Consider the following 15258-nt stretch of genomic DNA (forward strand, 5'->3'; position numbering starts at 1 on the left):
TAATACCCCTCCCCTCTCTTGTGCAAGCTGTTGGCCTAAACATGTTATCTGCCAACCATGAATTATCCTATACCAGGGCGATTGGATAAGAGGCAGGGCCAATCACTAACCTCTAAAATAAAGTAATTATTTTTTCCATGTTTATTTATGATTTTTGTCTTACATATTTTTAGAACAACTTCCTCTTTTAGATTATAATTCTTATTGTTAGGGTGCTCCAAAATCATAGGAAATTTTGTTTTATTTTTGTAAATGAAACTTAGAAAATCATGTGGTGGGCTTTTTTTTCCCCCAGTGCTGATTCTAATTAAATAAGTTCTTCCCCAAAGACTGAGAAGGCAAAATCAGCCACCAGAGGTTTAACATCAACCCTCATGTGAATTGCATTCTGTCAGTTCATTTTCATCTACTTATGTACTTACTTTAACTAATGGGGATACTGATGTGTTTATTTCTTTCTTAAAAATAATACATTCACAATTCAGAAGCCTACAGGGTCTGCATATTTATAGCACAGGAGATGTAAGGGATTATAGATTTAATAGCTGTCTTTATATTTCTACAATCAGTGTCTATGCTTCAGTTACTGTAACAATATTGCTGCTGATCCTTTTCTTTGCATTATTTTTGTGTGACATTTGTTTTGCATTGTAGAGGCTGTGCTTTGAAAAAAATAAATTAGGTTAAAACAAAAAAGACCCATTTAATTTGTACAAAATGGCGCCATAGGGATGCCTGTCAAGAAATGTATATAGAAATGCTTCCAATCATATGCACATATTCAGCACACATATCATTTCCCAGAATATGCTAATTTCATTTTTTTTGTGTGAAATCGTCAGGGGGGAATTTTGACAGCTCTTTCGACGCAGAGAAAGGTGTTGGGACAATTGTCATTGCAAAACCTTTGGATGCAGAGCAGAGGTCCGTCTATAATATGAGTGTGGAAGTCACCGATGGAACAAATGTGGCTGTCACTCAGGTAGACTATTAAATCATTTACTTGTGAAAATATTAAAGATCATAATTAAATTGGGATGCAAACAAATAAAAAGAAATTAATGCTTTTTATTTTCCTCCCCTCGACAAGTTGTTGTCTTGGAGCCGATTGAATGTATATAGATTTTTGATGTTTCTTTTTTTTTTTTTAAACAGCTTGTACGTGCAAACTACGGAGTGGGATTTTGTGACATTATTTTATGAGTCAACTGTCTCTTTTCTGGAAGTCTTCTTTGGAAGGAACAGTTACATTTCATTTTCTGATTTGTATGTGTATGCACGCATGTGTATGGGTACACACAAGTATACATGTATGAGTATAATTCTTTGGCAGTAGCAGTAAAATAATTTTCTTAAATTTACAACGAGGAATAAAAATAGGCCTTCTGGGAAAGCCGTTCTAACCATTTTGGGCCCTTCACCCCCTCCTTTTCTAGCAATAGAATTAGAGAGTCTTCAGGACTAGATTGCCTAATCCAACCCTCTTTGCCACATTGAGGGACCCTGAGGTACAGAGAGGGTGAGTCACTTGCCCTGGTTTACCAGACTAATTAATGGTAGAGGTGGATCTAAAATCAAGGTTTCCTGACTCCTGGGTCAGCACTGTTGCCTCTGCATCCTGCCTTAACTACTATTTAGTTCTTAAATGCATTTCCTAGTTGGGGTTACCAAATGAAGGCTAATTTGGGGAAGAAAATGAGAAACTCTTGACTTTTCATACAGTTTAGGTCAATATAATATGCATTTATTGAGGGCTGTCTGTACACTAGCTACTTTTCTAAGTGCTAGGCATGCAAAAAATAAAAATAAAACATTTTATGCCCTCAAGGAGCTTACATTCTACTAGGGAGAACTAACACAGATAAACAAAAATGTAGACAGCAAACACAAAATAGTTTTGGTGAGGGGAGGGGGCAGTAAGAGAGAGCATTAACAATTAATTCATTATTAATTGTATTCTTAAAACACACTAGTACAATCTGACAAAGTGGGACTCTGGGGAGAAAGGAGTAAGGCTTTGAGGGTTTCTTTATATTTCAGTGAAGAGTTTTTAATAAGCCTATTAGCATATATTGTGGAAAATTTTTAACTTCAAAGACTCCTTTTTCTCCTTTTGTTTTGTTTTATTTTAATATGACATAAGCTTTGATTTCTCTTAAAGCAATAACAAATGTGTCCTTTTCCAGCCATTGTCTCCTCTTTGGACATTGCTCCAGACATGTGGAGAGATTCTTCCCTTTGAATATGGGCCATTACGAAGGTTGAAATCTAGATATATCCAGAATGACCTAATCGTAGTGGATGCCACAGTGTTGCTGCGCCAGTTAAAAAATATATGATTCTTTGTAGAAACACATCAAATACGAAGCAACCCATATGGAAAACAAACTATTCATCAGTATAAAGTAATAGCTTCCTGTCTCCCTGAAAGTCACTTCAAATGAGGTCCCTAAATTAACCAGTGTCTCAGCAGCTCTAGCCACTGGTTTTGAGCTCCATTTAACAAACAGTTAGAGGCATATTTGATTAAAATACAAATAAATAGTAGAATTATATTCTCCGTTCTTTTCTGCTGTGTTTTATGGCTGCTGAACACTTAGAGGAACAAGTTTTTTAAAACTATTCTTCACAATCCACATTTAGGAGTAAATAGAGTAAGACTTGTTCTCCAGAGCTCTTTAAAGCTAGGGGAGAGCATAGAATGAAATTATTCAGACCTTTTCAGTTCTGAAACCAAAATTCAGCTCAGAATTTATAAAGTACCTGCTATATGTGAGGCACTAGGCATGCAAAGACAGAAACAAAATAAAATAACCATAGTTCCTGCCCTCAAGAAGGCTGGCATGCTGTAGATGACTGATATAAGTACACTAATGACAGTCTTATCTTTTCATTAAAAATGGTAGAGGGAAACAAGGAAGCAGCATCTAAGATGCATGTCTACATCTTTGTCTTAACATAAAAAACCTGGGTTATTGTCAGCATCACATAAGAAAATTGTATTAGCTAGGCACCCTTGTGCAGATGGGGCTCTGAGATAGGGGAATGGAAATCCCACTCAACCTCTGGGAATTCAGGTTGGACTCTCTCATGTCTTCTCTGGCACGTTACAGCAAGATTACTGCTGTGCCTAAGCCATTTAAGTTTCTAAACTAAACTTGGTGACATTTTACAGAAATATGTTCTATTTAAGAAAAAAGAAACCACCTAAAATTTGTTTCAAAGCCAACAACTCTAAGCAACTGAGCGTTTCACCATAAAACAGATGACCATCACCAATGAAATAAATTTCCTCTGTTCCACAGCACTTTTCTAGTCTCCCTTCCAAACATTTTTTTTTGCTCTTTTGCCCAATTAGAAATCATGAACTGTGATCTGACATATTTTAAGTTAAGGCCAAATGCATTTTATAAAAAGCTCTTCATGTTTATAGAGCTTCCCAGAATATCAGACAGGCCCAGTATAATGTCCAGAGCCAAGGTGGTACAGTAGATAGAGGGTTAGACCTGAATTCTGCAAGTCCTGAGTTCAAATACAGCTTCAAACACTTACTAGTTGAGTCACCCTGGGCAAGTCACTTAATTTTTGTTTGCCTCAGTTTCCTCATCTATAAAATGGAGATAATAATAGTACCTGCTTTCCAGGGTTGTTGTGAGGATTTAATGAGATAAATATTTGTAAAGCTCAGTCCCTGGCACATAGTAACCTCTATATAAATGCTAGCTACTATTATTGACATCACCATCATCATCATTAGTATTAACTGGGTTACCCTCTGGCACACACAGGGAATACACTAGAAGAGAGACATACACATAGAGAACAGTAAGAAGCCAAGCAGTTCCCACCTTGGGCACTTCAAGGTTCGTCTCCTTTCTCTTCTCCTGGTATCTTTAAGCTGCTCCTCCCAGATGTAGTGTCTCTGCAGGACTGCTACTCAGTTGAGCTCCCTGGGTCTCCTCCTGTCTTCACCTCACCTCCCAAAAGCTGGCACCTTTCTCAGTTCATAGATCTCTTTCCTTGCTTAGAGCTAAGATAACTGCTTTTCAAAAGATGACCTGAGGTAGGATGAGTACTTCAGCCAAGCCACTCTCTAATTCCATTAAGCTTGACTGTAGAGCTTCACCTCCTCCTAAAAGGCTAATAAAGTGTAAAACCTTCTTTGCATTTTGTCTCAGTTAAGAGATGCCATTTGTAACCGTCATATTACATACAGCTAGGTCCCCATTAGTGCGAACGATGAATCTCGTTAAGTGGTCTCATTATAAAGATCCACACTGCATATTTCTGTTGGGCTGGAAATAATGACCATTCCTTACAGAATTATAACTTCGAATAGTTTGAATTCTAATATGTGCAGCCTTCCCGGGACTGATTTTTCCTTACTATTGGAAGTTATAGTTCTCTAAGATATAGTCATTCTTTCTAGCCCTATAGAAATATGCAGTATGGATCTGAATAATGAGATCACTTAATGACATTCATTGTTCTCACTAATGGGGTCCATTTTGCAGTTTGTTAACTAATTATTCTCAAAGCCATGTAAAATCACAAAGTCTTTAGAACTTGCTAGGAATATTAGAGCTAATCTCTTCCAATCCTTTTACTTTTTTTTGCAGTTGAGAAAATTGAGGCCTTGAAAAGTAGCCTAACTTGTTCAAGGTTAGTGAATGAGCTTGTGGACTAGAAAAACTGGTATTTGACTCCAAATACAGTGCTCTTTCCAGGACAGCATGCTTCCTTTCACTATAGCTTATCCTGTTACCCCCTACACACTATCCCAAGTAGGAGAAATTACTTGTCATAATAGATTTTCTCACATATCTGCAGAATCAGTCCAGGATAACATATCCTTCTTACAGATTAAAATGATTTCCAATCAGAATTCAACTATAAAAAGATTAGTTGGAGAAAAGGAAATTATTTGGTTCAACTTACACTTAAACACTCATTCATATGTGTGTTAGATTTACATACATGCCTTTTTTACCATTTTCCATGCCAATGGAAGGTTAGCAGTGAAGTCGATAACCCGAGACCATGGATGATTTGAGAATTATAACTGGTTTTATAAAAGATGATAGATGATTTTAAATCATTTGGTTTTCTACTTAAGAGACAAGAGTTATGTAGTGACTAGAAAGTCAGCCTTGGAGCCAGAAAGTCCATCTCTGCCTCTCACTCTGTGACTATGTCCCTTAAGCAACTCTCTGTGACTTAAGTTGCAGAGATTGAGCCAACTTGCGTTGGTTATGTGAGTTTCTTCATTGGGGGTTCCCCAAACCAATGAAATCCTAGGTCTAGTTGCTTTTACTGTCTTCTATCTTTTCAGTTATGTTTTAGTTGTGATAACATTAAAAACTACCTTGAATTGCTTGAGAGCACAGCAAGGTAGCATTAGAATGTAGCCCAGAAGCATTCTGGGAGGTGTCAAGTAGGGAAACTGAGATTGAAGATCCGTTTGAATATGCAGGGGCCCAATTCATTTCAGTGTTAGCACTTTTATTACCTTTGAGTTTCAGTTAGTATTTTTGTGCCTTATTTCCTCTAGTAACAGGCAGCGGAGATTCTATGGTGGTGCTAACTTGAAAGAGATTTTGTGCTAATCAAGTATTATCGTATTGAAAACCTGGGTGTTTCTGGCCTGTGTGTTGTTCCCCAACAGAATGAAATCTATAATAGGTAATCCATTAAGTGAATACAGTACAGACTCATTCATTCAACAGGTATCTGGAGGAGATACAGAAATTAAATAGAAAATGATCACTGTCTTCATAGGGACAGTGGGAAGGGGAAGGGAACAAGCATTTATAAGTACTTACTGTATACCAGATACTATACTAAATGCTTTGCAAATGTTGTCTTATTTGATACTCACAACAACCCTGGAAAGGTAGGTGCTATTATGATCCCTATTTTACAGTTGAGGAAACTGAGACAAATAGCAGTTAAGTGACTTGCCTGGGATTACATAACAATTAAGTGTCTGAGGCAGGATTTGAACTCAGGTCTTCCCGAATCCATACCTAGCACTCTATCCACTGAACCACCTAGCTGCCCATCGAAGTAGTATCTCAGTTTTTCTTCATTTTGGTTAATTGTAACTGGTCTGTTAATAGTACCAAAATGGTCCTCTTCCAAAGGATAGACCATCATATTGGAAAGTTCAGAATTTCCTTGTCTTCGTATGGTTCTTTGAAAAACAACAGCCAAGAAACAAACAAGGCCAGTAGACAAGTGTTCCTGCACAGAGTTCAAACCAAAGAAGAGTCTTACAGATGGTTAGATTTCCAAATTTTTCTTTTCACCAAATTGTTCTTGTCCTACCTAGCCACTAGATGGCCCACTGGCTAGAATGCCATGCTTGGGGTCAGGAGGAGCTGAATTCAAATCTAACCTCAGGTGTTTATTAGCCATGTGACCCTGGAAAAGTCACTTAACCTCTGTGTGCTTCAGTTTCCTCATCTGTTAAATGGAGATGACAATAACACCTAATTCCCAGGGTTTTGTTAAGAGATAAAGAGTTTATGTTTGTAAAGTGCTATATAATATATGTTAGTTGTTGTTATTATCATCATCGTCAGATGGTGACAAAGTCTACTCAGTTATTTACTAGAAATATGAAACTATTCTAATCATCCACTTTGGGGGGAGAAATCTATTTGAGGAAAGTCTGAATATCATCTTCCAGTTACCCCTTATGATCAGTGGCACACATGACTTAAAGACATGGTGTATGGCTGTGGGATAGCATGGTGTTCCCCAAGAGAAAGAACCCATTCTAGCTGTGAGATTCAATGGTTCAATTCAATTCAGCAAAGTTTTTACTGAACATTTGCTGTGTATACTTGAGAGGCAGAGTGGGATATTGCTAAGACTGTTATACCAAGCTGTCTGGGCACCTTACTAAGTCATTGCTGCCCCTCTCTTTAACACAAGTATTCTACTGGAAGTGTTTTCTGGCTGTGAATCACAGAATGCCACAGCCTCAGTAGGATCACAATTTATAAGCATCCCAAAGGATAACAGTCAGATGCATGGTGACCTAAAGCATTTATTACTGACAGTAACCTGCTTGAGAGAAGTGGTAGAAATGGCATTATCAAGAATAAGTATGAGTTTTAGTATTTACGTCTAAAAATTTTTTAAAAGAATAAATATGACCAGAAAAGGTGATGTGTGAGAAATCAGAAAATGGTTATGGGGTGAGAATGGGAAGTGCCAGATGGGCAGACGTAAGGTTTACGAGTATCCTCAAGATACTAAAAGGACCAAAAGGGGCTAAACAGATCTTCTGTGGAGGCTTCATGGAAAGAAGGAAGATTATACAAAATGAGAATGAATGTATTATTTGTAAACTTTGTTAGTGAGTTAGACAGCAAGCATTTGTAAATACTTATTATGTGCCAGACGCTATGCTAAGTCTTAGCTAAACATTAATATGGGGAAAAGTCACACTATCAAAATATAATCTGATAGTTAATTCTCCTGTAATGTAGACAGTCACCTTGTTATTAATGTTTTATAAATTAAGATCTTTGCTAATAGTTAATGATGATGATGATGGCTCTCATTTATATAGGAGCTTTAAGGTTTATAAAACACTTTAAAATATCTCGTTTGGTCTTCACAACAATCTTGGGAGATAGGTTTTATTATTACACCCATTTTAGAGGTGAGGAAACTGAGGCAGAGACCGTGATTTCCCTAGGATCATAGAGCCAGTAAGTGTCTGAGAGAGGATTTGAACCATGTTCTTAAGACAATATACGTAACGTGTTCCTTTGATTCTGTCGTCTTGCTTTTAGCCTTTTGGTTACCATTTCAAACACAGTGTCTTTGAGGGGGGTTTTACTTGTTATGATTTCAGTAACCCATGATATTGTTTATATGAAAATGCCTTAACTATAGGAAACAAGACAGGAGAATATATTTTTATTGATGTCTTCTACTTATTGAATATTTCAAGCGTCTATGATTTTTTTCAGACCGCAATAGACTCTCCCAGCCCCGTTTACAAACAATTTGTGTCTTTGTAAATGGTCTGTGTGAATAGTTGTGGCTGAGAAACATTCATCACCTGGTTAGCAGCCTTCTGGTTGTTATCCTTTCCAAAGTTAGTTAGGCTGTTGCTTAATTCTATTCAGTCCACTATGTATTTATTAGTGTTTTCTCTGTGCAAAAAACACTGCAGTTCTCAAGACTTCAGAATACAATCCATTGGCTAGCCATTACATATGCATCTTCAACATGGTTTAAGACCTTATAGAACTTGTATTCCATTGGCACTGAATTCAGGAGTACAAGGTCACCTCCACTGCATAATGCATCAAAGTAGAATTTGTTTGGGGGACAGACTATAAATGATAAAGTACAAGCTTTTGAAACTGGAAAATATGTGGGAAATTGTCCTTGAAACCAATAACATAGTAATGCTGTAAAGAAAAATAAAGTGTGCTTTTGAAATGCATGTACAAGTGGCACAGAAGGTAAGTAATTTGGATAGTTAATAGGTTTTAGGACAACATCAAACCCTGAACAAGTAATTAGCCCCAAGGATCCTTCATGTTCTGAGCATTTGTGAAGCTTGGTTTGGCCTTTACCCAGATTTGACTGAAGTGCGTCTGTGAATAAAGCTAAGGTTTTTGTGATGGCAACATTAGAAATGGCTTTAGACAGACTTTGTACATTCAGCTTTGTCCGACTTGGATTTTATTGTCTTTCTTTTGGCCTTTTGGTTACCATTTTGAGCACAGTGGCTTTGAGGGGGGTTCTGCTTGCTTTATAAGTTCAGTAGTCTATTATGTCTTTTATATGAAAATGCCTTAACTGTGGGAAACAAGACAGAAGGAGAACTAATTCTTCTATGGAAAAATACTTGTTCTGACTGTAAATTAGGCCAGTCACAAGGTAAGCAGAAACAGGCATGTTCTTCCAGAGCTCCTAATTGCTAGTAGAAATAGGAACATCCAAGAATATCAGAGCAGATTTTGTGGTCTAGAGAGTTGTTTTGTGATTCAAAAGATGGGGGACAATCTATCCCTAAGATATTTTTTTAGTTGAAACATTTTATTTTGACTCATTTGAGTGCTCTCTATTTTTTTAATAACCTAGGGAGACCAAAACCACTTCCCTTAATGATGAGTATTTTAACATTTTGGTAAAGCTAACACTAATTTTTTTTTAATAGATGGAATTCACCGGAGAGGAAAGGATGTGTCCTTAATACTTGTAAACTTCCTCTTTACTATTCTCTTCTCTTCCCATTATCCATGAACCCCCTCTTATCCTGAAAAAAAAAATCCTTACTAGATCCTACTATCCTCTCAAGTTAATGCCCTGTATCTTTCCTGTGTTCCAGATTACTAGGAAAAGCTAGAGATTCCTTCTCTCCATTTCACTTCTCCCTCACTTCTCAATCCTTTGCAGTCTGGTGTCTAACCTCATCACTCAACTGAAACCGCGCTCTCCAAAGTTACCAACAGTCTCTTAATCGCCAAACCTGATGGTCTTTTCTCAGTACCCATTCTTCTTGACTTCTTTTATAGAGCTTTTGATACTGTTGACCACCCTCTTCCCCCTTGGATTTTCTCCCGCTCTTCTCTCCTCCCCTCCCCTTCCATTCCCTTCTTTTACCTTCTCCTCTCCTCTCCTCTCCTCTCTTCTCCTCATCTCATCTCATCTCATCTCATCTCATCTCTTCTCTTCTCTTCTCTTCTCTTCTCTTCTCTTCTCTTCTCTTCTCTTCTCTTCTCTTCTCTTCTCTTTTCTGTCTCTGTGTCCCTGTCCCTGTCTCTCTAACTCTCTCTCTCTCTCTCTCTCTCTCTCTCTCTCTCTCTCTCTCTCTCTCTCTCTCTCTCTCTCTCTCTCTCTCTCTCTCTCTTTCTCTCTCTTTCATCCCTCCATAACACCACTTCCTCTTGCTTCTCTTTCTAATTCATGCCTGGGCTATCTTAATACCTCCTAATTGGTTTCTCTGTCTTGTTTCTTTATTCCAAAACATCTTCCAAACAGATATTGAAGTGTTTTCCCTAAAGTTTAATTCTGACCATGTTCTCCCCTCTCCCCACCCATTATTCCGTAAATTCCAGTGGCTCCCAATTGACTCCAGGACAGGGGTTCTTAACCTTCATTGTTTCAGAGATCACTCTGACATCCTGATGAAGCCTATGGATCCCTTCTCATTAGATTGTAAGCTCCTTGAGGACAGGGACTGTCTTTTGCCTCTTTTTGTATCCTCAGTGCTTAGGACAGTACATGGCACATACTAGGCCCTTAATATAAATGTTTCTCCTTTGATGGATTCTCATGCTAATCATTTTAAATGTATAAAATAAAATATGGGATTACAAGTGAGAGTGATTATATTGAAACATGGATGTCAAAATATGCTTAAAAACACGCACACACAAGTTCATGATACCAGGTTAAGAACACCTCACTAGAATCAAATATAAACTCTTTTCTTTGACTTTCAAAGCCTGTTGTAACGTAGTGCCACCCTCTCTTTCAAGAGTCCCCTTCCTACACTTTGTTAATAACACAATAATAATAATCTTTAATATAAAGGTTTAAGGTTTGTGAATGTCCTTTCCATATATTCATATATTCATCTGACCCAAACTGCACATCCATGCTAGGCTTCACATACTGCATTCAGTCTGCCCATTAGAGGCGGTTAACCTCTGTCTGCCCCTCTTTCCTCAAGGATAATAAGAGTATTTACCTCTCAGAGTTGTTGTGAGAGTCAAATGAGATAATATTTGTAAAACACTTGGCACATATATAAAGGCTAGCTATTCATCATTATTATTATCATCGTATCTCCTGTTTTTCTGCCTTTGTACTGCCTGCCCCTCATGTCTAGAATGCTTTCTCTCATTATAGTGCTAGCATTTATATAGTGCCTACTGTATGCCAGACACTGTGCTAACCACTTTTCAAGTATCATTCCATTTTATCCCCACAACCCTGAGAGATAGGTACTATTATTATCCCTATTTTACAAATGAGGAAATCAAGGCAAACAGATTTTTGTGACTTGCCCAAAGTTACACATCTAGTAAGTATCTCAGGCTGGATTTGAACTCAGGTCTTTTTCACTCCAGGGCCATTGCTCTATCCATCGCACCACCCAGCTGCCTAACCCCTGCCTCTTAGAATCCCTTGCTTTCTTCAAAACACAGCTTAAGCTCCATATAGGATCCTTCCTGATCTACCCAACTCCAAGTATCTTATATTTATTTTACATATCTTTATTTATCTACATGTTGTCTCCCCTGCATAGAATGTGAACTGTCTGAGGGCAAGAATTATTTTATTTTTCTCTTTGTATCTCTAGTGCCCAGCACAATGCATAGTATACAGTGGGTGCTTAATAAATGCTTGTTGCTTGACAGATGTTTCTGCTCCCATCCCTGCGGCTCTATAGGTAGCTTTCCCCACTCCTCTGGCCTGCTATCCTCAACACTGCCTTAAGATCCCTTCTCCGGAATGGAGTGACTACACCTCTAGCTGCTATTAGCTTAGTATACAAAGGTGACATCATCTCTGAGAGAATTCTTTGTGGGTGTCTTCTCTGGATGTCATAGCGATATGTGACAGTGCTGTGACTGTAATATTTTACACTCTTCACCTGTCCAGTAAAAGATTATACAAAATGACTTCTGAGCTTCCTTTTGGTTCTAGAGCTGTGATCCCACAGGAGTTTCTCAAACCTGTGGCATTCAAGTGAAAATTTCAGGTGAGGAAGAACAGGTAAACTGACCTGCCATTCTTTTTTTAATATAAATTGTTATTGGTATATTTTGTTTTTGAATCTCCAGAGTTTCTTCTAGTATCCACCCCTTCTTTCATCCCCTGTTCCTGCCTCCCCTCCCACTATGAGAGCCATCCTATGCGACAAATCATTTTTTTCCAAAGAAGGGGGAAACATTAGGAGGAAGAGACAAAATATTCGGGAAAACTGATTAATACATGAAAAAAGTCTGAAAGTATGTGCAGTGTATTTAGCTGTTGACCTCCCACCTCTGCGTAAGAGTGGGGTAGAGACATCTTCTCATATCTCTTCTTTGGGACTGTGTTTGTTCTTTGTCATTATGAAACATTAACTTTTGGTTGCTTTTTAATGTTTCTTTCCATTTACATTGTTGTGCTGACCCTGGAGTCTTGGTCTGTCCTGAGTGGAGGAAGAAATGAGGCATCATCAGTCTGTCTTGTCTTCTTTTGACCATAGGTATTTATCAAAGTGCTGGATAACAATGATAATGGCCCCGAATTCTCTCAACCAAGTTACGATGTCACGATTTCTGAGGACGTACTGCCAGACACTGAGATATTACAGGTTGAGGCAACAGACAGAGATGAAAAACATAAACTAAGTTACGCTATCCACAGCAGTATCGACTCAGTAAGCATGAGGAAATTCCGGATTGATGCCAGTACCGGGGTTCTGTACGTTGCTGAGAGGCTAGACCACGAGGCCCAAGACAAGCACATTCTTAACATCATGGTAAGACAGAACTATTCATTTGCTCTCCGTGCAGGATCATTAGCTATTCAAGGCATGTGCGTTAGCTTTCAGATGTGTGAGGGCACTAAATTTTACTAAGCAGTCATCAATTTAATCTGTTCACAATTGATTGTGCATTTATTTTTTGCTGTTTTATTTAGGTGAAGAATTATTGTCACTAGAAATCAACTACATATTTTTCTAAACTGAAATGCCAAGAAAGCCCTGCAAATAGCAGATGCTAAATAGATATTGAAAAGGAAAGAGTAGGCCCTATTTTCTCAATTTTCTTCATGTCTGATGTTGGGGGTAGTCCTTAGAGGATTTAATGGAAAAGTTTAGAAATCCTTTGAGAAGTTAATCATAAGGATAATCACTTGCTTGATCTACGCTCTGCGCAATCCTCGGGAGTTCAACAGCTTTATATATTGTTCACTATATCAACATAAGACCCAGCAATAAACACATGTAAAATAGATTTCAATTAGATTTCAAAACACACTGAAACCTGCGGTGAGCCCCTAAGTTATGGAAGAGAAGAGGCCCCACCTTTGCAATGGAGATTGATTATTTTAGATAATGACAATGCCAAGAGAACTTAATACCAGCCCCTTTTTTTAATTTGTTTGAGAAAATTAGAGTTTGGGAAAATCAAATAACTTGTCTGAGATCACACAACCAGTAAGGGGCAGAGCTGATTCAGTGCTCATTCAAGCATTTTGACTCCATATCCAGTGTTCTCCCCACTACCTCCACACTAGCCATGAACAAGTTCAGAAATGAGGTCTTTGCATTTTCATTCATCACAAGGCATTTGAACTCCTGATTAACACTCATTGTTTCTTGTGGTTTGCCTGAAGGTCAGGGATCAGGAATTTCCTTATCGGAGAAACTTGGCCCGAGTCATCGTGAATGTAGAAGATGCCAATGATCATAGTCCCTATTTCACCAGCCCCCTGTACGAAGCATCTGTATTTGAATCTGCAGCTTTGGGATCGGCCGTTCTGCAAGTGACTGCTCTGGATAAAGACCGAGGGGAAAATGCAGAGCTTATATACACCATAGAAGCAGGTGAGAACTGATTCTAGGATCAGACTGTGGCTCTGGTGTCTGGGGTGAACAGTGGCTAGCATTCATGTCCAAGTTAATGTATCTGGAGATAGCCACAGAAAATCCCTAAATTCATCCTCTGGCCAAACAGTTTGATCCAATCCAACAAATATTTATTAAGTACCTACTCTGTAGAAAGACAAAACCATGGACCCTACTTTCTCCTGGGAAAATGCAGTGTGCATATAATATATTGTCTTCTTTTTTGAATGACGTGATATTTCTTGAATGAATACCTATTGATTCAGGAGTACGTAGAGTAAAAAACAGTTGATAATATTTCATCCAACCTTTATGTTTTTCTTGCATGGAGAAGATACAGTAAAGGTGTACAAAAGTTAAAGTCTTTTTTACCTTCAAGTAACCAGGTCAAAGACTAGATCCATAGTAAACAGAATATCACTACATGTGACAGCTGTGAATGTCTTCTCTACACTGACCCTTAGGAGGCTTCGTTTAGTTGAATGTGGTCATAATGTAAGTCTTATAAATTCCCACTATCCTTAAGGCCAAGACTACTGTAATACATTACAGTTAGTCCAATAGTGGAAGGAGTTGGGGGTATGGAGCCTGGAACTTTCTTGGGCTTTCAGATAAATACAGGATATTAGTCTCCCAGGCAGTCAATTTAATCCCTCTCCTTTATATATACATATACATATACACACATATACATATATACATATACATATATAGATATATAGGTATATATAATTAGCCTTACTTCCATAAGATAAAACTGATGGCTTAAAGATTAGAAACCAAAATCATTTTTTTGACAAAAAATAAAATGGCCATGGCTCGAGCAGTCCCACAAAGCAAAGATGACAGTCTTCTTTTCCCTCCTATATTTTTCCTTAGATTTTTCTGTCTCTTTTTTCCCTTAAATATTCAAACCACATATTTTCTGAAATGTTCTGTAACATTATGTCTGTTACAGATGATGCCAAATGCAATTTCTTTTCCTGCCAGTGGCAGGGAGTTTTCTTTCCTTTAATTTAAGTGTGAAGTACTTCCATGAGTGGTTACAATTAAAATATGAATGTTTCAGTGACAGCTTTGGACTAGAAAATATTAGAGAAGGGAAAAAAACACAACTTCCTTGAAAAGAGACTCTTAATCATCATATCATAAGGGAAAAGTGCTTAGTGTATGAAGTACCAAATTGTGTCTGATGCCCTATTAAGCTCTTTCTAAAGAGAATTAACTACTTTAGGGGCCTAGGTTGTGCCCTCCAATAAGATAACTCAAGTTAGGTTTAGATAGAAACCTTATAAGTCACTTAGGCCAGCCTCCTGTTTCAAATAGGAAACCTTTCTATATGTTGGTCACTTATATCATTTCATCTGTGGCCCCTAGCACAGTGCCTGACACATAGTAAGTCCTTAATGGTTCTTAATTATTGATTGATTGATTGACTGATTAATTGACTGATCCAACTTCTACTTCATACTTGGAAAAAAAAGGAACTTTCTCCTTTAAAACTTGTATTGAAATCTTTTGTTTTTATATAATTTCCCTTTTCAAATATATCGTTCCCCAAAGAGCCATCTTTTGTAATGAATAAAAAAATAGGAAGAGGGGTGGGGAACACCTGCTTGATTCCTCCAGTGATATCTTAAAACTCACTGCCTGGA

The 15258-nt window shown here is 37.8% G+C and overlaps 1 protein-coding gene across 1 annotated transcript in view; it reads left to right on the top strand.

The window, feature by feature from the left end:
* The window catches only part of LOC110218015 (protocadherin Fat 3), a 145478-nt gene that overhangs the window by 17023 nt on the left and 113197 nt on the right, over window positions 1–15258 (top strand). Inside the window, 3 exon segments of the mRNA XM_078146185.1 lie at window positions 843–982; window positions 12236–12511; window positions 13372–13582. Of these exon segments, the coding sequence (XP_078002311.1) occupies window positions 843–982; window positions 12236–12511; window positions 13372–13582 (627 nt within the window).

Source organism: Phascolarctos cinereus, unplaced genomic scaffold (assembly GCF_003287225.1).
Source record: "Phascolarctos cinereus isolate Bilbo 61053 unplaced genomic scaffold, phaCin_HiC Scaffold_726;HRSCAF=1367, whole genome shotgun sequence".
Classification (NCBI taxonomy): Eukaryota; Metazoa; Chordata; class Mammalia; order Diprotodontia; family Phascolarctidae; genus Phascolarctos; species Phascolarctos cinereus.